Below are 23,340 nucleotides of genomic sequence, written 5' to 3'. Positions count from 1 at the left end.
CCGCAGCTGTGTAGAAGTGCCGGCCCCGCAGGCCTGAGAACGGCCTTTCCGAGCCCACCCAGGCGGGAGGTAGGAACGTGGGTCCAGGATGCAGCCTCCCGGCCCCCTCCCCAAGGGCCTACCAACTGCCAAGAGCTTCCATAAAGCCCAAGCCCTCGGTGAAGGAGAAATGGGACCATGAACACAGAAGGGAATGGGGGAAGGGAGGGAAAGAAAACACAAAACAGAACGGAAAAAGGAAAGGAAGGAAGAACAGACAGAAAATAAAGAAAGAACCTCAACAGCATTATGCTAAGTGAAACAGCCAGGCAAGAAAGCACACGGATTGGGGCTTCCCTGGTGGCGCAGTGGTTGAGAGTCCGCCTGTCGATGCAGGGGACACGGGTTCGTGCCCTGGTCCGGGAAGATCCCACATGCCGCGGAGCGGCTGGGCCCGTGAGCCATGGCCGCTGAGCCTGCGCGTCCGGAGCCTGTGCTCCGCAACGGGAGAGACCACAGCAGTGAGAGGCCCCCGCACCCAAAAAAAAAAAAAAAAAAAAAAAAAAGCACACGGATTATCTGAAATGTCCAGAATAAGCACACCTATAGAGACAGAAAGTAGATTTGTGGTTGTCTGGGGAATGCAGGGATCGGGAAGTTGATAGCTGAAGGCTACAGGGTTTCTTTGGGGTGATGAAAATGTTCTAAAATTGATTGTGGTGATGGTTGCACAGCTCTGTGAACAGACCAAAAACCGGTGAACTGTACACTTGAAATGAGTGAATCGTATAGCATGTGAAGTATATCTCAATAAAACTGTTATAGAAAAGAAAGAGAGAAAATGACAGAAAAGAGACAAAATGAAAAGCAAGAAAAAGAGAAAGAGACGGATGGCAAAGAAGGAGAATTCATGTCTGTTGAGTCTGTTAAAGCACCTGCCACCTGCCAGGAACTGTGCTAAGTGCCTGTATCCCTGACTCCATTTTATTCTCACAATTCTGCAAAGTAGGTCTGATAATTATCATAGTTTTATAGGTAAGGAAACTTCAGCTCACACTGTCAATGACTTGTCTAACATCACCCAACCCCTAACTAGTGGGGGACCAGGGCTCATACCGGGCTCCCTAACTTCCACACGGAGGCAGGAAGACACCCCAGGAGCCTTGTGGTGTGACCAAGCCAGGCACAGAGGGCAGAGGCGACAAAGCAGCAGCCAGCAGGATGCCAGTGTGCAGGGGGCAGCCAGGGTCCCTTAGCTGGGGGTAGGGCGGGGGCTGGGGGTGGGGGTGGGGGAGAAGGGAGGGGGACCAGCTGCTCTGGGCGCCTCTGCAAAGAGTGTTCAGAAAGGCCCCTTAGGAGATGCTGGAATCAATGTGCCAAAATGTTAAGACTATTTCAGGACCCAAATGATACAAATAAACAAGTCTGGGCTCTTGAAAGGGTAAATTATGCAAAACTTCCTTTCTGAGCAAAGCTCCCTCCTTCTTAAGAAGTGTGTGGACGTCAGTCATGTAACCTTTTTACTGCTAAGGGAACTGCGGCCCTCCCCCAGCCCCCAAACTCTGGCCAAATGGGGACACGGCGTGGAGACGCAATGGACCGCTTCCAGGTTGTCTGAAGTCTGGATTCCTACCCCAACTCCGGGATCCCTTCATCTTTCCTGGGAGGCAGGGTGAGGGGTGTGAGTCTTTCCACCCGCAGACTCTATGATTTAGAGCGGCCGGTGGATCCCTCTGTGAGGCCCACTGCTGGCACCACTACTTGGCGGGAGGCCCACGGTGATGTCAAAGTTAGAAAAGGGAACCAGGAATTTCTGAGTTCCCACTGTGTTCCTGGAACTTGGCATTTCGAGACTTGGTTCCCTGATCTCTAAAGCGACTGGTGGTATTAGTCACTTCTCAGGGCTCTTGGGGACCTAGAATGAGATATTCATGCATTCATTCATTCACTTATTCATTCAACAAATATTACTGGGCGCCCTGTGCCAGGCACTGTGCTAGGTGTTGGACAGGGACCAACAGAGACATGAGCCTGCCCTCAGGGAGCTTGCGGTCTTGGGGAGCAGACACAGAACAGATAGGATGTCCCAAGAGGGGTAAGAAGGCTGCCTTGGGCTGAGAGGAGGGTGCGTGGGATGGGACTAAGCGTGACCTGGGGACAGGACCGAGGGGCCCAGAGGAGGAGTTAGGGCAGTGGAGAGTCGGCCAGAGCAGGGCCTTGTTGGTCAGGATAAGAGCTCTGTATCATAGTCCAAGAGCACCAGAAGGGCAGAGCAGAGGCCCATTCCCAGCTGGACGAAATGCTCTCTCACTGGCAGCAGAAGGAGGGGGGACCCTTGGCAATGCTGGCAAGAGGCCTGTGAGGGGAGAGAGCTGGCAGCAGGGGGCCATCTGTGGCTCCTGGCCTCCCTTTGTGCCTCTTCTTCCTGAGCTCAAACTCCAGCCCCTGGGAGGGTGACAGCCGCAAGCACAGGGCCCCTGCAGAGAGGAGGAAGTGCCCGCCTGCCCCGGAGAGAGACAGCTGGTGCCCAGGAGTCTTATCTCCCTGCCTGGGGAGATTACGCAGGGCAAGGGAGTGTATGGGGAAAGACCCAAGAGCCCTGGGCAGGGGTCCAGAGATACAGGGTCTGCTCCCTGCCCCAACCCCAGCTTGCTCTGGGCCTCAGGTCGCTTGCCTCCCTGGGCCTTAGTTTCCCCATCTGCTGTCTATGGGAGTAGCACTCAGAGCCTGGGCTAAATTCAAGTCCATTCAGCACTTCCTCATGGAAAGAGCCTGGCTTTGGGGTCAGACGGGCTTGGGCTGGAATCCTAGCTCTGCCACGGACGGATGAGGCTGTGTGGCCCGACGTCAGCTACTTTGCTCCCAGAAGACTGCTGCTGGCTGGGGGCCCACGTTTTGAGAACCACTGCCCTAGAATAACATCCCTCTGGGAAGAGGGCCTCTGCGTGGCTCACTGCTACACCCCCAACGGTGCTGGCATGTAGCAAATTCTTGGTGAGTGCCTGTGAATGAATGAACTCTGAGTGGTTTGCTTTGGTGGGGGAAGAAGGGGCTGGAGGGTGGGTGTGGGCCTGGGGATGGTGTCAGGAGGTGGTCAGGGACCAAATCATGAAGGGTCTCTAGTGCTAAGCCGGGGAGCTGGGACTTGTGGTAGCTGAACGTGGACCCCAGACGTCTACATCCTCATTGCTGGAACCTGAGAAAGTTATCTTATATGGCAAAAAGGACTTTGCAGATGTGATTAAGTTAAGGACTTTGGGATGGGGAGGTTATCCGGGATTATCCCAGTGGGCCCTAAATGGAATCACAAGTGCCCTTATTAAAAGAAGGAGGCAGAGGGAGATTTGGCTACCGAAGAGGGGAAGGAGATGTGACCGTGGAGGCGAGAGGTCAGCATGATGTGAGCAAGGGGCCACAAGCCAAGGAGTGCGGGTGGCCCCCAGAAGCCGGAAAAGGCAAAGGAGACGGATTCTCCTCTGAAGCCTCCAGAAGGAACCAGCCCTACCAACATCTTGATCTCCCAAACTGTAAGAAAAGAAATCTGTCTCGTTTCCGGTCACCAAGTTCACCATCATCTGTTACAGCAGCCCCACCTTGGAAACGAATGCAGGCCTGTATTCAGTAGAAACAGTGGGGGTTACTGAGCAGGGTCGGTGGAGCAGAAGGGGCGAGGTCGGGGAGCTGGGATCAGAGAAGGGTAGAGGTGACGAGGGGCGGCGTAAGGGTGGACAATGGGATCAGGAAGGGGCAGACAGAGCATCCTGCTGGGGAGATGGCTGCTGGCTGGCCTCAGGGCAGGGAGGACCAGACAGCTCAGCCACTGTCTCCTGGAGTCTCCCCTTGCGCGACTGTGCCGCCCCCCGCCCGAACCCCCTACAACCTCCGCCATCACCAACCAAGGGCAGACACCTGGCCCCTTGGCAGGGATAAGGGCTCTCTGTCAGGCCAATGCTGGGTTTTGTTCCCAGATGGGAAGCAGGAAGGACACACTATTGGTCATCAGGGAAGCTGGAAGCCAACCTCATGGAGGGCCACCCAAGTCCCCAGTCGCCCTGGCAGCCTCTATTGGAAAATCAAACTCGGGCTGTTCCTGGCTTCCTGGATCCCCATGCCCCCAACCATAGTATGAGGCCCTTCAGCTGGTTCCCCATCCTTCTCTGCTGGACCCCTCTGCTCCACAGCTGCTGTGTGTGACCCAGGCAGGCACGGCCTCTTAGCTGGCCTTGGTGGCCAGGGTGGCTGTGATGATCAGAAGAGGAGGTGGACGCTCCCTGCCCCAGCGTGCCACCCTGGAGGAACGGGTCTCTCCCCTCCGCATTTGAGGCTCAGCTCAGAGGCCTGCTCCCGGGGACGGGCTCTTTGGGCCAGGTGCTGCCTCCTCTGGCTGCCCTGCGCACTGGGTTTCAAGCCTGGGCACGTGCTGCTCTGAACCGTGGCCAGTCTGTTCCTCAACCAGACAGGTGGTGGCATGAGATGGGGGGCTGGCTTTATTTCCCTTTGTACCCTAGCACCTGGTACAGGGGTGGGGATGAGATGCCGTCACAGAAAGATTAATACATAGAAATAGCGGCAAACCTAAAACTGGTACCTAGTGGGTGTTCAGTGAGGCCTGGCCATTGCTGGTGAGTGCCTGCTGCGTGGCTCCCTAAGGATTGGGGGTAGAGGCAGCCTATTAACCCGGGTCCCACAGGTAAGAGCAGTAGGAAGTGGGATGGCAACAGAATGAACAGTGTCAACAGCCTTCTCTAGAGTCCACACCCCGTGCTTTGTCCTTTGTTTGTTCTGTGAACTAAATTTGCTTTGTACCAGAGTCTGCTTCCCGAATGAGGCAGTGTGGGAGGACAGGGTCATCTTATCTATCAAGGCCAGATGTGGAAGCTTCCCCGTCTGCATTTTGGAGAGATGCCTTTAGGTGGCTTGGAGGATGGATTTGAGAGGGAGAGTCTAGAGGCAAGGAGGCCTGGAGGAGGCTGGTTGCAGGAGCAATGAAGCTTGTTCCATAAGGATAGCAGTGGACGGGTGGAGGGTCCAGGACCAAAGTCTATGGCGGGACCCTCCACACCTGGTTCCTGCAAGGACCAGAGGGACACAAGGCCGAGGGGTCCAGTTGGGCAGTTTCACCCCCACAATGCTCCACAGGGACCAGCACCCAGAGGGCGTGAGTGTGCAGAGTCCATGCAAGCTTTTCTCAAGTCTGATGCTCAAAGGTCGAGAGAGGACAAGTATCCTACCGGGGGTCATAGAGCCTGTTGGTGCCCCTTAGCACATGTGTGCTTCAGGTGGCTCTGGGCAGGCTGCTTGAGGACAGACCCCACATTCTACAAGATGAGGAAACTGAGGCGCAAGAGGGGCAGAGACTTGCTCAAGCCACAGAGCTGAGACCGAGGCTGTACAGTTGACTTGCCATACCTGTCCATCAAAACAGGTGCCACAATGTCACTTCTACATCCCTGGCGCTCAGCACTGTTCCTGGCATGTGACAGGAAGTTGACAGATGTTTGTGAATGAATGAATGGATGGATGGATGGATGAGTCAGTCACACAGACCAGCATTCTGGGGGGCAAAGGCATGGTCTGTGGGAAGACAAAGGAAAGTGACATTTATTGAGCATTTGTATGTGTCAGATGTTCTACCAGCATCCTTTCATTTATTCCTCTCGACAGCTAGATAGACCTTGCTCAGACCTATAAACCTTCTCTCCATGTGTGAGCTTCCTCAGGCCACTCAAGTCTTTGGTGAGGTACCCCTTAATACCTTGCATGGGCTTTGTCAGCAGTGAATTGATCTCAATGTCATTCTGATCCTGTTTATCTTTTCAGCCTGGGTACCTCTCGGGGGTGGAGTCCTGGGGCATCCTCTCTCTTGCATCTCCTGCATCCCAGACATCCAATGGTCTACAAGACTATGTTTTAATGGCCTCCTAGATTTTGCTCTGTTCTCTTCTCTCTCATGGACCAGTACCACATCCCCCCCTTCACTGCTGTCCCCATCTCATTCTTCTGGTCCATGTCTCAGGGGACAACCAGAGCCCTCTTTCCAAAGTAGACAGATGCATGGGTTATACCCATCCTTGCTTCTAATCCTTGCTTCTTCCCCTAAGACCTGTAGTACAATGTCCAAGCCTGGCTTTCAAGGCTTTGCCTTCCCACCTTGGCCAGTCCTCTTTCTCCTTCCACTTGAGCAGCCCCCAAGTAAGAGCTGACGCATAAAAGGTGCTCAGTGACGGTGGGCCGAGTGGGGTCTCTGATTTAACCCCCAGGCAGCAGCATTATTCCACGGCCATTTGAGGGCCGTCCTGGCAGATTTAGGTGAACACTTATGACCATTAACTAAGTGGCCGAGTTGGACCTCAAACCTAGGACTCCTGATTTTAAGGACAAGGTAGCTAGAGAAAAGGTCCACCAGTTCTGAGTCAGGGGAGCTCTATCCAGATCCCAGCTCTGTGGCCCTGGCCAAGTTCTCTGCGATTTGACTTACTCCTTTTAAAAATGGAGGTAAAAAGTTCTACCTCAGGGGGTGTTTGGGAGGATGGAATAACACGAGGTCTGCCAAGTGCTCATGAAGAATTCCCAGCACATAACAGCCAAAGCAGCACCTCGTGAACAGCTGTTACCATGAGTGGGACCCCGTCCCTGTGCCCCGTCCCACACACAAGCTGCCGGGGCAGTTACCTGTCTGTGGCTCCCTGGGGGGCCGTGACCTCTGTCCCACTCCACACCTGGAGCCTCAGGGGCCTCTCTTCCTGCCACCTGGGTCCTTGGCTTGGAATCCTCGTCAGCTGAGAGCCGTTGGACTTCAGAGAAGTTCTGTGGGTGCTGTGGTCGCTGGGGCTGCAGCAGAAGAGCTGCTGGTATGCTGTGCGGAAGTCTCTGTTCAGAGCAGCGTAGAGGATGGGGTTCAGGGCTGAGTTGGCATAGCCCAGCCACAGAACCACGGCTTCGAAGGTCTCGTTGATGGCATTATCCCCTTTTAGCCCACGGTAAACAAAGACGGTGAAGTAGGGGAACCAACAGATGGTGAAGGCCCCCATCACGGCTGCCAGGGTCACTGTGGCTTTGTGTTCCCTGATGGTGGCTGCCCTCCAGGAGCCGACGTTATGGATCCTCTTGGCCTGGTCCCACGCGATCTTGAAGATGCGGTAGTAGGTGATGCACATGACCAGCAGAGGCAGGTAGAAGGTGACCAGTCCGTCCACCAGGCCATACACCAAGTTGACCTGGACTTTGCACTTTGGGATGGTGTGATTGGCACTGCTGGTCTCAGTTCTGCTGTTCCATCCCAGGTGGATAGACAGGAAGGATAGGGTGATGGAGATGACCCAAATTAAGACCAGGGAGATGGTGACACGGACAGGGGTGACCAGCATGGGGTAGCGCAGGGGATCTGTGACGGCGCAGTACCGGTCGAGGCTGATCATGAAGAGGTTGAGGATGGAGGCCGTGCAGAGCATGACATCTAGGCTGGTATAGATATTGCAGAAGACCTTGCCGAAGCTCCACCTGCAGGACAGCTGGTGGAAGGCCGAAAAGGGCAGCACCAGGAGGCCGAGGAGTAGGTCAGTGATGGCCAAGGACACGATGAAGCAGTTGGTCAGACTGCGGAGCCGGCGGTTCAAGCCCACCGCCAGGCAGACGACTACATTGCCGGCGATGGTGATGAGGATGAAGAGGGTGAGGACCACGCTGACGGTGATCTTCAACGCAGCAGGGTCCAGACAAAAGGAAGAGGTCGTGCCATTGGACGCCATCCTGGGACCCTATGGCTCCTTCCCCTGCCTCCGGCCCCTGGCTGCTTCTCTTCCAGCTCCCCAAAGGGTCAATTATGTCAACCACTGGGCTCCAAGCTGCCCAACAGAGCCAAGAGAAGTGTCCAAATGTGGAGAGGCTGCAATGACCGATCCAGTGCTGTTTTTCTAGAGATAAATAAAGCTGTCTCTTAGGAGGTGTTGGGCGTGAGTATGAAGGAAGATGAGGGAAAGCTAGTCCTTGAAGCAAGCTTCCTGGTTCAAACCCCAGTCCTCAAATGACCCCTTGGCAGAGCCGGCTTCCTCCTGGGACCGAACAGATCTCCACTCTCCAGGTTTTGCATAGAGACTGACGCACTGGGGCATGAGTCTGGAGGTGGCTTTGGTTTTATTTGGGAGGCATCATGTGGAGACATGGCTGCAGCCTTCTCCATAGCGGGCGGCTGCTCCCAACCACATGACGGGGGCCTAGCACTGTTGCCTCTCCCTCTGGAGTCCACTGGAGAGCGTGAGCTAGAAATGCAAAGATTGAGTGTTGAGCATGTTGAAACCAGACCGAGAGTGTGACCTGATTCAAGACGAACCCTTCTAGACCTTGACCTCCCTTCTAGACACCAGGAGGCATGGGACCAGTCCGGCACCACTCCTTAGAAGGGACAGAAGCAATCAAGATACATAGAGGGAGGAGGATGGGAGACAGGATGCAAGGGGCTGGACCACCAAGTCATCATGTGAGATACGGTTGGAGGGGCTAGGGTTGTTTATACTAGAGAAAGAAAGATCTAGACACAGACTCTAAGCTCCATGAAAACAGGGGCTGTATCTGCTTGTTCCCTGCTAGTTCCCAGTGCCTGGCCCCACCAGTAGGCATTAAGTCTATGATGAATAAATGATAAAATGAATGAAAAAATAAGCAAATGTAATACATTTACTCCGATAAAGCGCCGAAAACAGTGTTCCACGCTCTCGTTTTACAAAATGTCACCATACTCTAAATGCGGAGCCAAAAGACTTTTTCAGGAAAGGGCCAGGTGGCGAATATTTTCTGTTTGCATTCTTCAGGGTCTCTGCTGCAAGTACTCAGTTCTTGTTTAGTGTGAAAGCACCTCCACAGACAATGTACAGATGAGTGATCATGGCTGTGCTCCAAGAAGACTTTACTACGGACACTGAAATTTGAATTTTACATCATTTTCACGTGTTGCAAAATAGTCTTCTTCTTTGATTTTTTTTTCTCAAACTCTTTAAAACAATTTCCAAGCTAAAAATGTAAATGCTATTCTCAGATCAAGGGCTGCACAAAACCAGGAAGAGGACCAGATCTAGCCTGCTATTGTAGTCTGCCAACTGCAGCCCCTCTCCACACCCGCTCTTAACATCTCTCTAAACCTCACTTTCCAGGTCAGCTGGTACAGAGCTCACTCAGTCTTTCTAATGGCTGCATAACAGTCCCCAGGATGGCTGGCTGTGCTTTATTTATCATCACTCTATCACAGGTATTCCTGTTGTTTCTAGTTCCTTCCTTCCTCCTTCCTTCTTACCTCCTGTCTCACGGCAAACATCACTTCAACAGAATGGCTGCACATGCAATGCTTCTTGGTTAAATCTCAGATTAAATTCCTTCCTACTGGTGATATTCTACGATTCCAATTGATACAAAACAAGCTAAGGCCCTGATTGATTCCTGGACCCTTTATCTCAAGCTGATCCTGGTTTTCCAGAGAGCAGGCAATCTCCTGGGATCCGGGAGTGTGCAGAAAATCAAGCTGACAGCGGAACCCCTCTGAGAAACAAGCTCATTACCATCTGACATAAATTAAGCCTCTCCTAGGCTCTTGCCTGGAGGGGTTTTGCAACCTGAATACGAGAGGCATCATTTAGTCATAACCACTGTGTTGGTGCAGGGATCACCAACTCCTGGTCACCTTCTGCCACTCTAGCAGGCTGGGCTAGAGTGGTGGTTCCTTTTTTTCTTGGAGTTTCAAATAGGAACCACCCCTGTCATGTTTCTGTCTTACAGCCTAAGTCCCAGAAGTTTCCAGTGACCTTTGTGAAGGCAGGATCTTTTGCCAATCTGTGGGTAGAATGATGGCCCTAGAGGGCCAAGGCACCCCCAAGATCACTGTTACCATGATCACCGTCATTGTCACTATCACGGTTCATATAAAAAACCACTTTCTTGAACTTTCCTTTCAAATGTTAAAAGCAATGACATGCTTATTGCAGTAAAGCAAGGGTCCTGAGGTATACAGGAAGGGCCAACTATTTGGGCCATCACATACCCAAGCCCTCACGCCAGGGAGGTGACCGTTGCTCACCATTTGGTGTGATGGAGACCATACATTCTTTCTCTGAGGCTCTGCACGTACCAGACACATGTAGGACACTGTTTTAAACACGCTGTACACATGACATTGCTACTTCTTTTCCTCATTTCTTTTAAAATTCCTATTATATAACGGATACCCCTCTGGATCACTTAGATCTAACTCATTCTTTTTGGAACCTAGGCTGTGGCAATACAACCACCACCATGAGAAGAGCCATGAAGAAGGACGTCTGCGTCAGCAGGTGTGCAAGTGGCAAAGAGTGGGAGACAACCCGAGTGTCCATCAGCAGGGGAATGGTTCGACCAAGGATGGCACATCTGTACTGTAGAAGAGTCCTGGGCAAGGTGATATCATACATATTAAGTGAAATATCATCTCATCCTCACAATAACCCCCAAGTGAGGGGAATCACTGTCTCTATTTAACAGCTGAGGAGAGCAAGGCTTGGAGAGGCCAAGTGACGTCTCACCCCATTAAGTGTCCAGAGAGCCTGGATTCAAACTCAGCTCACACCCTTCCAGCCTGCCCCCATGCCCGTTCTTGCACCAGAATTCAACTTGTCCTTCTAAGTGGATCTCACCAAACAGCCCTGTAATTGTCCCCCTAACTCTGCCGTTCAGGCAACCGGGACTTTGCCCAAATGCAGCACGTCTCTTCCCTCCTGCCTTCGCCTTTGCTGTCTCCTCACCTGGAGTCCCATTCTTCCCTGTCTTCAGTCAACTACTCCCTTTTCAAGGCCTGGCTCAAACACGTTTCCCCCCACCCCAACCCGCCCCAATCTGAAAGTACAGCATTCTTTTGAAACCTTTAGAAAGCTGAAATGGCGTAAAGCAAAGAAGAAGTTACCTTAGGACACATCTTGCCAACGGATGCACAAAATAAATCGAGATAAAGCACAGATGCTCAGACACAGTTCACAGCTATGGGGGCTCGATGCTGAGATGCTGAATGTGGTTCCTGGGGAAGGAGCTCTGGGGGGCACCACCTTATGCTTGGGGTGCAGGCTGCCTCTATAATGGCTTACCGCAAGACAAACCTGAACGCTATTTTTGCTTTTCACTTTTTTTCATCAAAGCAAAAATCCTCCTTGGGTTTCTTTCAGTTAGCAAAAACCGGTACTAATGTAGGTCTTTTGTAAAAGAGAAGTGGGGTAAAGTGAACTTTCAAAAATCAGGGACACCCTGAACATGTCCTGAATGCCTGCAGGCAGGGGCACCCTCTCCTGCACTTTGTACTGAGTTAGACGGCTGTCACCTTGCATTGTTAATATGGCTCTGTGTCTGTCCGCAAGCAGGTCCTGGATCTGGACCACCTCTCTCCACCTTCCATCCACCTATGCATCTGTCCTGTCCATCCATCCATCCAGCAAACATTTCTCGTTGTCTAAGGGAGAGGTCCAGGGTACATAAAGTGTGTGTGTGCGTGTGAAAATGATATGGAATTCACTAAAACCGGCTTCAGCCACTTCCTCTCCCCATCTCGCAGGTTGCCCACAGATGCTGCAGTTCTATGTGTCACACTGCTTCCTCTTACATCATCTCATCTTTGCCTTAAGGACCTCTGAAAAGGCACTTTCTGGAGAATTTGCTCATGGGTTGCTGTGCCCCTCACTGCTCCCTGGGGAGGCTTCTGACCTTCACCTACAGTCATCACCTAGCAAATGTGGTGGTAACAAAAGGCAGGGCCCCGCTCAGTCTGACTCACCTCATCAAGTGCCTCTGGGAGGTCACGGTGGCCAATTGGCCCTGAAGAGCAGCCACAGCTGAGTATGTTAAATGCACTCAATGTGCTCACAGGTGTGTATTAAACCCACTGTGCTGGGCTCTGCCCGGGGAAGTCTGCTTTGATCACTTCCCAATACCAGCCTTGGTTGCCTTTAAGTATAGATAGATCTTTGATGTGACATTTAAGGTTCTTCGTGACCTGGTTCTGTCTTCTCTCTTTAGCCTTAGCTCCTGCTGCCGAGTGCCCTTTAGTTGGACAACACTTTGAGAAACAGCTCTGGTGGCATTTAATTCCTCCTGGTTTTGAAAGTCCTAGGCCCATACTGACTCTGTGCCTTTGTACATGCTATTCCCACTGCCTGGAGTGCTCTTCCTCCCTTCCATGCCTGGGGAACTCTCACTCTTCCTTCAAGACTTGGCTTCCTCTGTCACCTCCTCCAGGAAGTCTTCCAGAGTCTTCTTGCTCCATCCCCTCTCACTTTTACCTCCCACTTATACCCACCTCTGGCAGAGGCTTGTGATATCTGGGGTGCACAGGAAGGAGGGGTTCTTTAACCCCAGTGGGTAGAATTCTGAGTTTCCAGGGCCCTAGGAAAATTCTCCTCTGAGTGTGGTCCTTGGTGATTCCCCATCAGAATGTGTCTCCCTAGGAATGAGTTGTGGTGGATGGAATCCAGAATATCATTACCCTCCTCAATCCTCCCCTGTGGCAGCAAAGAAAATGGGGGCTTGAAGGGTTGAAGGTCACCCCACCAGCGGAGGTATAGCCCAAAGGCCAACCGGGTCTGCCTGATGCCCCAACTCCCCTCTCACTGATCCTCACCCACAAAATCCCAGAAGAGATGCCACAGGTGGTACGTTCTGTTTGCCAGCAGAGGGGCGAGGTCATCTAGAAGATTAACTAGTCTGGGGGCTGGAGTCTCCTCCCATCAAATCTTATCAAACCAAGTCCAACACTTTTCTCTTTTCATTAGGAAGTAAAATGAAGCTCCCCTTTTCTGTTACCCCAGGCACAGCCACTGGGGGAGTAGCCAGCAATTTGGGGGAATCAGTTAAGGCTCCTTTGGGTTTCTCACTTGACCTTGAAGATGAATCTGATTTTCCAGGCAATCATTTACAATTGTTTTCTTTAAACGATATTCAGCAGGTAACCACTGCGTGCCAGGCACCTTCTGGGGGAGCCGGTGGGCAAGTCTGCGGAGTAGGTCGTTTGATCCTTACTCTCCAAAAACTGACACTCAGAGAAGCGAAGGGAGCCCCAGGGGCTGAAAGGCAAGGACTTAGACATTCGACAGATCTGGGTTTTAATCCCAGTGGTGTCATTTAATAACTTTGTGACCTCGGGCACAAGACTGCAACTTCTCCGAGCCTTAGTTTTCTCATTTGTAAAATGGGGATAATAATATGTCCTTCTTCACTTGGTGAATGTGAAAATGCAGAGAGTAAAGGTCTGTAAAACACTTAGTACCTGGCGCATGGCAGGTTACATTACACATAATAATAGTATAAGATTATTATTTCATAATAATAAATATTATGTTTTATTATTGTCTAAAGCGGCACAACCAAGAAATAGCATTCACGTATGTTCCATATAGTTATGGAGTGCTGTTTAGAGGCAGACACTGTGCTGGGTGCTGGGGTACAGCGGTGAGCCCGGCAGACACATCTTGGAGCTTCTACGACAGCTTGGCGTGGGGCGAACGTGAAGTAACTCACGGCAGAGCTGCTGATTTAACTGCAGTGTGTTGACAGTTATATAAATGGGCAGCATAGGGAGCCACAGGAATATGTAGTGTGGAGACCTGACTTGGTCTGGGGGATATGTGAGTTGAGATCTGTACAGACAGGAAAAAGGTAACTCAGTGAAAATGGGGAACAAGCAGATTCCACAGAGAACAGCCCCTATAAACACTTGGAGGCAGAGAGATGGTAGATTTTAACCACAGAACCATGGGAAGCCTCGGGGGTGGAGGGGGGGGTGTGAGCGGAGGCTGATGTGACTGGAAGGCAGAAGACTGCTCCGGTCCGGCTAATCCTGCTGGGACATCAGGCGCTGGGGGGAGCGGCACGGGGGTCCGCCCAGCTGGGCCCTGCTGGCCGCTCCCAGTTACCACCACAGGTAATGAGATGCTGGTGTCACTGGGCCGCTGGCAGGCAGTCCCTCAGCTTTATGAGCCGTAATGTGTCAGAACGCTCCCCCTGTCATTGGCCGTTTTGAACGTCCTGGGTACCTGGTGCCGAGGGCATCAGCGATTGGCTGCAGCATCAGACCCTCGGGAGCTCTGCCCCTGGCAGGAGTCCCAAAGGCGCCTGAGAGGTGGGAGTTACTTCAGCGGGGTGACTTTCATTCTTTAAGGAGGGAAGACAAGCCTTCCAAACCCCACAGTGGCCGCCGCACAGGGGATGCTGACCCATATGACTGAGGCCCGGACGGTGGCTGCAGCTCCACTTCCGAAAGGCCGACAGCGCTTTGGAGCTCCTTCTTACCTTCACACGGGAGCCCAGGGCAAGATGTGGGCCCAGGGCCGGGAGACTAACCTAAAGGACGAGGGGGGTCCCAGCCCCCGGCGGTTCAGACACAGCCTAGCGGTGAGTCGCAGGGCCCGTGATGGGGGCAGCAAGAGGCTGTGCGAACTGGAGGAATGAGGTTTGATGCTGTGGGTGGTGGCCGGTGACAGCTGTGTGCATGTGTGTGTGTGCAGAAGGCAACGTCTTATCGGGCCTGGAAAAACCCATGAATATTAAGAACAGACTACTGACCCAGCAGTTGCACTCCTGGGAATTTGTCGTGTGACCTGGAAATGGTGTAAAATTGCCTGTGGTGACAGTATGCAGTGCAGTCATCAAAAGGACTGCTGCACTGGTTTGTTGTAGGTTTTAGATTCCACATATAAGTGATATCATACAGTATTTGTCTTTGTCTGTCTGACTTATTTCACGTAGCATAATACCCTCCAAGTCCATCCACGTTGCTGCAAATGGCAAGATTTCGTTCTTCGCTATGGCTGAGTACTATTCTGTTGTATACATGTGCCACATCTTCTTTATCCATTCACCTGTTGATGGACGCTTAGGTTGCTTCCATACCTTGGCTATTGTAAATAGAGCTGCTATGAACATTGGGGTGCATGTGTCTTTTCAAATTAGTGTTTTTGTTGTTTTCAGATATATACCCAAGAGTGGAATTGCTGGGTCATATGGTAGTTCTTTCTACAGTTTTCTGAGAAACCTCCACACTATTTTCCACAAAAAGAAGCAGACTCAGTTATAGAGAACAAACTAGTGGTTACCAGTAGGGAGAGGGAAGGGGGGAGGGGTGATATAGGGGTAGGGGATTAAGAGGTACAAACTATTATGTATAAAATAAGCTACAAGGATATATTGTACAACACAGGGAATATAGCCAATATTTTATAATAACTATAAATGGAGTTTAATCAAAAAATTGTGAATTACTATATTGTATACCTGTAACTTACATCATATTGTACATCAACTATGCGTCAATAAAAAATAACTAAAAATTAGGGCTTCCCTGGTGGCGCAGTGGTTGAGAGTCTGCCTGCCGATGCAGGGGACACGGGTTCGTGCCCCGGTCCGGGAGGATCCCACATGGCGCGGAGCGGCTGGGCCCGTGAGCCATGGCCGCTGAGCCTGCGCGTCCGGAGCCTGTGCTCCGCAACGGGAGAGGCCACGTCAGTGAGAGGCCCGCGTACCGCAAAAAAATAAAAATAAAATAAAAAATAAAAATTAGAATTAAAAAAAAGGACTGTCGCAGGCTTTCGGGCTGATGTGGGATGGATTCCGCATGTGTGGAGTGTGACATGCCTAAGGGGAAAACGTGTGTGTGCAGTCATGCATTGACACACAGACTGGCCCAGGAAGGGCACATGTGCAAAGGGACTGATTGCTTCCAAGGAGGGATATGGGGGCTGGGCAAAGAGTGGGGGCAAGACTTCTTTCACCATATGTCCTTTGGGACCTTTTGAATCTTCTTACCTGGGGTAGATGTCACCTATTGCCAAACTAACATCCAGGCCACACGGTTTGGCGGGTGGAGAAGGGAAGAGGGAGGGCACACTGGGTAGAGGGAACAACAGCAAAGGAAAGGCAGCTGTGTGCTCAGGTGGAGCTTAGGAGCGGGACCTGGTTGATCAGGGCTCCAGGCCAGGGCTGGCGCTCGGTCTGCTCAGTCAGGAGCCCCTTAATAGTAAGTCCACCGCTCCAAGCTCGTCACCCTCAGGGACCTCTCTCCCCGCAGTCACTGCGCAGGCCTTGGGCCGGTCAGGCCAGGCCCCTCCAATGCTTCCCCTGTTGTTTGCATAAAGATGCCAGTGCCTGCCAAGCCCTGGCCCTGCATGATCTGGCCTCTGCCAACCTCTCCAGCTGATTCTCAGGGTGGGGGTGGAAATGTAGCTGTGGGTGGCGTGCTAAGGAGTTTGGATTCAGTTTTGAAGGCAATAGGCAGCCCTGAAGGTTCAATCAACAGGGAACTGGTAGCATGTGGGACCCCAGATCTCTGGATCCCAGTCAGCCATCAATCAATGAGGCCTCTCTCACTCATTAACATCTGTAGGATGCTTACTTCATAACACGCCTGGGGCTCTCTGCTCTCTGAACATCCTCTCACTTATGCTTTATTGCAACATCCTGTGGCAAGGGACCTTTTCCTCATTTTACAAATGCAGAAACCCAGGCTCGGAAAAGTTACGTTGCCCAAAGTCTCAACATCACCAAGTGGAAAAGTCAGGATTTGAACCCCAGTCTGTCTGACTCCAGAATCCCTGTTCTCAGTTGTTACTATTTCACTTTTCCTATAGAGAAAGAAACCACCCTTAGGGCTTTTCAAAAAGACGGCTCGAGTGCCCGGGCATTTGCAGCAGAAAATACTTCCACCTTTGCAATACCATTCCAGGGTGTCTTTGATCTTTGTGGTTGCAGATTTCTAAGTATTTCCCCACAGTGGGCTGGACCTTTGGTAAAAGCCTCTTAAGGCAGTTAACAGATTTCTGGTTGAGGCTGTTCATTAGAGAGAAAGGCCCTGGGCTGCTGGTGGTCTGAGTTTTTGTCCCACTCTTTCATTTCTTCTGAGCCACGAGGGGCCAGAAGCCAGGATTGTTTTCATTTTCACTTCTGTTCTCAAGCTCATCTTGTCCCAAGCACTGCAGCCTCCTGGGGGGTGGGGGGGTGGGGGGGGGTCCCCTCTGCACCGCCTGAGAGGTGAACAGACTCAAATATTGTCTGGAATTGGGGGCAGGTTCTGTAACTGTGACTGAAGAGCCCCATCCACCCTTTCAACGTGTGTCTACCAGCCCAGCAAGGGATGGTGGTATCAAAGTAGACATTTTCTTATGATGAATGTCATCACTCGAGCATCACGGTGAGGGGGAAGGTGACCTGGACCAGAGGCCAGGACACTGACTTTTCCATTTACTGAGCACCCACAGATAATTTAATATCTTTGTGAGGCAGAGATTATTATTATTCCCATTTGACAGATGGTGAAACTCAGGTTCAGAGAGGTTGAGTCACTTGTCCAAGGGCACACAGCTGGTAAAGAGGCAGGCAGGGCTTTGACTGACTCCATAATCTCTGAGTGTCCAAGCCAACCACCCCTCCAAGACATGCATCTAATCCAGTTCATTCGCTGACTATTTGTGCGACCAGTTCTTTTTGTGGTATTTTCTTTTCAGTGAAAGACCCCAGGCCATTTACCTGGCTTCTGCCAATGGCTGATGTGGGAACCTGAAGCCGCATCTGGTGACAACAAATTCCCTCGGTCACTGCTTGTTTAAGAGGGTCTTTATTTCTCCTTCATATATTTTTTTCAATGTAGGTGAAAGGCACATAACGTAAAATCAAAGTGTACAATTCAGTAGCATTCAGTCCCTTCACAACGTTGTGTAACTACCATCTCTATTTGCTTTTAAAACATTTTCATCACCCCAAAAGGAAACTCCGCGGCCATTAAGCAATCACTCCCTCTCCCTGGTCCCTGGCAACCACCAACCTGCTTTCTGGCTCCTTAGATTTGACTATTCTGAACATCGTGGGCACAAAGTGCACGTAACTTGGGACTGAGGGAGGATCCCTGAGTCTCTTATCTAGCCTCTGCCTCCCCTTCATCCACCTAGGGGATCAGGCTACATATTCAAGCATCGTCCTGGACTCCTGTCTTTCCTTCATCCCCAGCATCCAACCCATCAGCAAGCCAGTGGATCCTGCCTCTGAAATACCTACATCTCGGACGCGGCTACTTTCCTTGGTTACTGCCGTCCTGGTCCTAGTTCAAGCCAGCGCCATCTCTTGCCTGGGCTTTTGCTTCCGACAGGCATCCTGCAACTCCCTTCAGTCCCCAGCACCACCCTCCTGCTTCTGTCACGCCCACACTGTCCCTTTACACACCCCCTCTGGCTCACAAGGCCCCATGCGATCTGTGCCCCACCTCTCTGACCTCCTACCCTACCCTCAGGACTCAGTGGCTACCTGGCCACAGGGCCCCTGCCCCAGTGCCTTGGACATGCTGCACTCTCCTCCTTGGGGCTCTGCCTGTGATCTGCTGCTGATGTGGACGTTGGCACCTTGGAGCAAATATCAGTTCTGTGGAGGGGGCCCTCCTTGACCCCCAAAGCAGCTCCCTTGACCTTCCATCACATCCCTGCCATTTCTGCAGAGCACAATTTTTCTTGGCTTTTTTTTCTTGCTTCCCTATTTGTTCCCTATATCTCTCTCCCAAGTGGAATGTAGGCATCGTGAGGACCAGGATCAATTTTTTTTATTTTTATTTTTTTGCGGTACGCGGGGCCCTCACTGTTGTGGCCTCTCCCGTTGCGGAGCACAGGCTCCGGACGCGCAGGCTCAGCGGCCATGGCTCACGGGCCCAGCCGCTCCGCGGCATGTGGGATCTTCCCGGACCGGGGCACGAACCCGTGTCCCCTGTATCGGCAGGCGGACTCAACCACTGCGCCACCAGGGAAGCCCCAGGATCAATTTTTTGTTCCTGGACAGGCACTTAATGGGGGCTCTTAATTTATTAAATAAATTAATATTTATTGGATTGACTGATGTATACTGAAAACAACCATCATAATATAATATCCTATTTATGGGGCGCTTGGAAAGTGTAGGCAATGTTCTAATTATTTTATATTATCCAATTTAATCTCTCTGCAACAACCCTCTTACATGGACGCCATTAATCGTCTCCATTTTATAGATGAGGAAATTGAGGTTTATGGTGTTTTGTAACTTGGCCAAAGCCCACGGCCAGCAGTGGGCTGGCAAGTGTGGGAAAGACCTGGGGTGGACTTTTCAGGGCAGGGGTTGGCCAGGGCCAAATGAAAATTCTACCTTGGTTCTTCTGGGGGAGGTGAGACCCTGGATCACCAATGTTTGCAGGGGGGTCTGAATCTCTGCCACCCAGGGGCAAAACTCCCCTGCGGGGAGGGGAGGGGTGGAGAGGGCACTGGGCTGGGAATTTGGACCCTGAGTTTGAGTCCCCGGTGTGACTCTGACTTGCCATGTTACCTCCCACTAGTTTAGTACCCCCAGTTTCCTCAGCAAAAAAGCTTAGAATATTTCAAAGGTTTCCTCCAGCAACTTGATGTGTGTGTGTGCCTGGAGGGGGTGGGAGGGAAGGAATGAGGAGCCCCCAGAATAATAAAATAGGAGGGCTCTGGGTAGAAACAGAACTCAGTGGTCATCTGGTGTTCAGGAACCCCTTCTATAGCACCCCAGAGAGGCAGTCATCCCTGATTGCCTTGCATACTTCCAACGATGGGGGGCTTACTATCTTACAAGTTATTTGCCACTCAGTCATGGCCATTTAAAAACCTTATAGAGCCCTACGTATTCTTTTTTCTGGAGGCATACCCCATACTGCATAATAAATGCATTGTAATATCCATAGAACACATTTCATAGAAAATAGGATTCATATTTAGCTGTTCAGTATAATGAGCTGACACTGACTAGCTGTCACAAATTTCCATTATGACAAATTTCCATTGTCATAAGTTTCCATAATAACAATTATTACTTGAAATTTTGTGGGGTCTTTTTTGTATTTTAGATCTGGTATTTGTGTGTGTGTGTGTGTGTGTGTGTGTGTGTGTGTGTGTGTGTGTGTCAGTTTGCAGACATTTTTGTAGGCTCCTGAAAAGCTCTGGAGGCCCAGAGAACAAATCTAAGTCCCTTCCTCCGGGCAGCCCCACGGAGCTCCTGAGTTGTTGCTTCTCTGTGGATACAAAAGCCCTCAGGCCCTCCAACTGGACACATCATTGCCATTGTCACTGCCAGTATTGCCCTCACCAAAGTCACTACCATCATCACCACCACCTCCATCACCACCAGCGGTGGCAGCAGAGCTGGGCACCAGAACCGCCCCCAGCAACATCATAGCTTCCTTTCTCTCTGTTCTTCTTTCCCCCAAACTCACTCCAGAAAGGTGTTGCCCTTCCAGCAGGGTACAGCTTGCTCTTACAAGGCGAAAGTCCTGAAGCTGGCTGGGTCACCTTAAAGATATCCACAGCAAACAGCTAACGCTTGCCAGGAACATTCACACACACTGGTTATCTTATGTAATCCTCTCTGCCCTCCCCCACTTTCCATGGCCCCTCCACAGGCTCATTACCTCATCCTGAGTCCTGCCGGAGAACTCTGTAGAACCGCCAGGGCAGAGTCACTATTACTCCACTTGGCAAAGATGCCACGGAGAGGCCGAATGCCTGGGCCAAGGCCACACAGCTGGTCAGAGGCGGGAAGAGCCCTCTGAGTTTCCAATTGCCAACAGCGTACCCTGTCCTAAGCCTCCTGTGTTTCCCAAATCTCATGCGTTCAGGTACCAACTCCATGATTTTTGCCAAACCCACAGTTCTATTTTGTACTTAACATTTTTCTTTAAAGTGATGGAATTAATTGCAAACGGAATTGTTTTATCATTACAGTAACCACCAGAATCACTTTCCCTCAAATAGATTACCCTGAAAATAAAGGCAGTGGAAACACAGACGATGCTGTTAAATTCCCCGTAGCTACTGCTGCCTGAAAAGCCCGCCTAACCCTCTCCTAATTAGAAAGGCTGTGCTATAAGGCATTAAAGACAGATTAGCACCTAACTGATAACTTTCTTTGACACAAACAGGAAAGCCTGAAGGAGAACCGAAAAGCAAAACCCAGTTCACTGTATGATTGGATGGTTGTTGTTATCTGTGCCACTGACCACCCAAGTCCACTTCAGGACCCCCAGGACTGCCTGCCCCACATTTAAGGGAGTATTTTGCTCATGCCAGGAAGCTAACACCGTGTAGTGGAAAGGAACCCGGAACCAGTCGGAGGCTCAGTTTTCCCACCTGTAAATGGGCATAAAACCACAGCATGTGATGCTGGGAAGATGAAATGTGAAGGTAAGGGGATGGCGCTAGAGGCGTGATGGCTCCTCAGTAAATGTCCCTCCCCTCCCCATGGCCATTCTCTGGTCTTCTTATCCTCCTCTAGTTGGGTGCGAGAGAAGGCACCCAAGTAAACACGTCTTCATCTGTAAGAGTCTGAGTACAGGGGCGGTTCGCGGAGTCTGAGTTTGGGGCAGAAGGCTTCTCCTCCCAGCGCACCCCTCACTCCACCCCCATCTCAGCCTCCAGGACCCTGATGAAAATCAGGTCTTTTCCAGCAGCAGCTGCGGGTTCGAATCCCAGCTCTGCTACTTGCCAGGGAGGCACAGTTAGCTAGGTGGCTCTGCCTTGAGCCTCAGTTTTTCTTCCTGAGAAGTGGAGATAATAATCCCAACTACACAAGGGTGTCGAGAGGCTTGTGGGGGTTCAGAGCAAGGTGCTCCTAGAACCAGCTACCTGGGTCCTATACTGGCCGCACTGCTTCTCTCTGCAGCCGTAGGGAACAACGGCTTGCATTCTTCCCACCTCAGGTTCCTCACCTGGCAGAATGGAAATAACAATAATCCTCACATTATCTGTCTGTTGTGAGGAGTAACTGGGCAAATGTGTGTGAAGCCCCAGCGCTTACCAAGCCCTCAGCAGGTGTGAATGCTCTACGGATGTACAAGCACTCAGCACAATGCTGGGCCCAGAACCCGCCTTCCTGCAGCTGCCCACTGGCCTCCTGGTCCCTTCTCTTTCCAGGACCTCACCCACATCCCCTCCCTCAGCTATGCTCTCCCAGCCCCCCAGCCACCAGCCCTGGGGGACCAACTCATGGCTACTCAGCTTCTGCTCTAGATGCCAGGCTTTCTGAAGGTGCTCACTCAACACAACTCCAAAGACATACAAAACTGTAGGTTTCACTATTATTTACGATAGGTGAATACTGCAAATGACTTTTACACGGTCAAAACTAGAAGAACAGTTGAGTAAATGATGCCGTAATGGAATTACTAGAGCTGTTGCTAACACATTTTGGAAACTATGAAATAAGGGAAAATGCTTATATTTAAGTAATAAAACAGCAGGATTCAGATTGTATATAGAGGGTGACTGTAACTATGCCTAGCCTGTTAACCTGCAGGGGAGAAACACAACAAATAAAATGTATGTGTAGAGCTTCCCTGGTGGCGCAGTGGTTGAGAGTCCACCTGCCGATGCAGGGGACACAGGTTCGTGCCCCGGTCCAGGAAGATCCCACATGCCGCGGAGCAGCTGGGCCCGTGAGCCATGGCCGCTGAGCCTGTGCCTCCGGAGCCTGTGCTCTGCAATGGGAGAGGCCACAACAGTGAGAGGCCCGCGCACCGCAAAAAAAAAAAAAAAAAAAAAAAATTATGTGTAGAAGGGTAGGCTGAATGGTGATAGTGGTTTTCTTTGGATGGTAGTACAATGATTTGTTACTGTTTTCTTTTACATCTCCTTATTCAAAATCTTCTACACTAAGAATTAATTCTACAGGGACTAAAAATCAACACGAAGGGGGCTTTCCTGGTGGCGCAGTGGTTGAGAGTCCGCCTGCCGATGCAGGGGACACAGGTTCGTGCCCCAGTCCGGGAGGATCCCACGTGCCACGGAGCGGCTGGGCCCGTGAGCCATGGCCGCTGGGCCTGTGCGTCTGGAGCCTGTGCTCCGCAACGGGAGAGGCCATGGCAGTGAGAGGCCCGTGTACCAAAAAAAAATCAACACGAAGATGCAAAATTGTGTATAATATGCTCCCCTTATGTCAAAGGTGAGAATACATATGTACATAGACATGTGTTTATATATGAAGTGTATATGTTTTCGGATAAAGAAAATCTGAAAAGATACATCACAACAAAATAACAAAATTGACCCCCTCTTTTGGGCAGGGCAGACAGGGCCAGGGTGGAGGGGGCCTTTGTATATTGTACACCACGCGCCTTTGTATGTTGCACTCCTGAACCGTATCAGTGTTTTATTTAATCATAAAGTGAAAAGAAAAAGGCCTAACTATCTAATAAACCTTTCGAAAAGGGCAGTATTTCCCCAAATGGGGACAGGGTGCTACTTAAACAAAGGAATCTGTGCTGGGAATGAATCAGGGGCAAATGAAGTCAGCTGGGGTCTTACTGTGGACTTGACTGAGCTCATGGGCGTGTGCTGTGAC

The 23,340-nt window shown here is 51.1% G+C and overlaps 1 protein-coding gene across 7 annotated transcripts in view; it reads right to left on the bottom strand.

Moving 5' to 3' along the window:
• Window positions 1-23,340, bottom strand: part of HRH2 (histamine receptor H2) — a 46,660-nt gene that overhangs the window by 13,425 nt on the left and 9,895 nt on the right. For 4 of the 7 annotated variants that reach the window (XR_003792718.1, XM_029217281.1, XM_029217282.1 and 1 more), the window contains one exon: window positions 6,652-8,237. Coding sequence is in view for 4 of the 7 variants with exons in the window: in XM_029217281.1 (XP_029073114.1) it covers window positions 6,652-7,727 (1,076 nt within the window). In the remaining 3 variants the exon portion in view is untranslated. Of the gene's footprint in view, window positions 1-3,904; window positions 5,554-6,651; window positions 8,238-23,340 lie in introns of those variants that run through there. The other 3 variants (XR_003792717.1, XR_003792716.1, XM_029217284.1) reach the window with 2 other exon arrangements.

Source organism: Monodon monoceros, unplaced genomic scaffold (genome assembly GCF_005190385.1).
Source record: "Monodon monoceros isolate NGI ecotype Baffin Bay Population unplaced genomic scaffold, NGI_Narwhal_1 Super_Scaffold_12, whole genome shotgun sequence".
In the NCBI taxonomy this organism is placed as follows: Eukaryota; Metazoa; Chordata; class Mammalia; order Artiodactyla; family Monodontidae; genus Monodon; species Monodon monoceros.
This window is presented reverse-complemented; position numbering and strand designations above follow the sequence as displayed.